The 264-nt window shown below is 59.1% G+C and overlaps 1 protein-coding gene across 1 annotated transcript in view; it reads left to right on the top strand.

The window, feature by feature from the left end:
- INCENP (inner centromere protein antigens 135/155kDa) overlaps window positions 1–264 on the top strand; it is a gene marked incomplete at its 5' end in the record, with an annotated part of 11336 nt that overhangs the window by 4774 nt on the left and 6298 nt on the right. Inside the window, one exon of the mRNA XM_010143416.1 lies at window positions 1–64. This exon is cut by the window's left edge and continues 16 nt beyond it. Within this exon, the coding sequence (XP_010141718.1) occupies window positions 1–64 (64 nt within the window). The remainder of the gene's footprint in view (window positions 65–264) is intronic.

Here is a 264-nt window from a genome sequence, read left to right as displayed (position 1 = left end):
CAAATTTCGCTTCCCTCCCAAACCATCAGCGGGAACGAGAAGCCACAGGAGACGAACAACACCGGTACCTTCCCGGGGATTTGGAGGCAGCATTTTAACCAGTCACCCCGGGGGGAGGTCCGGAGGGCTGGCCAGTAGAGCCCAGTTTGAGAGCTGGTCTGACAGGCGAGGAGGTGTTTCAAAGGCTCAGCAGTCAGGAAGTCTTCTGCTGGAGGAGTTTTCTACCCCAGGAAGCACGCCGAGGATGGGGGGTGCCTGTTCCCC

Source organism: Buceros rhinoceros, unplaced genomic scaffold (assembly GCF_000710305.1).
Source record: "Buceros rhinoceros silvestris isolate BGI_N320 unplaced genomic scaffold, ASM71030v1 scaffold28789, whole genome shotgun sequence".
NCBI classification, from domain to species: Eukaryota; Metazoa; Chordata; class Aves; order Bucerotiformes; family Bucerotidae; genus Buceros; species Buceros rhinoceros.
Note: the sequence above shows the minus strand (reverse complement) of the source record. Positions and strands in the feature narration are given on the sequence as shown.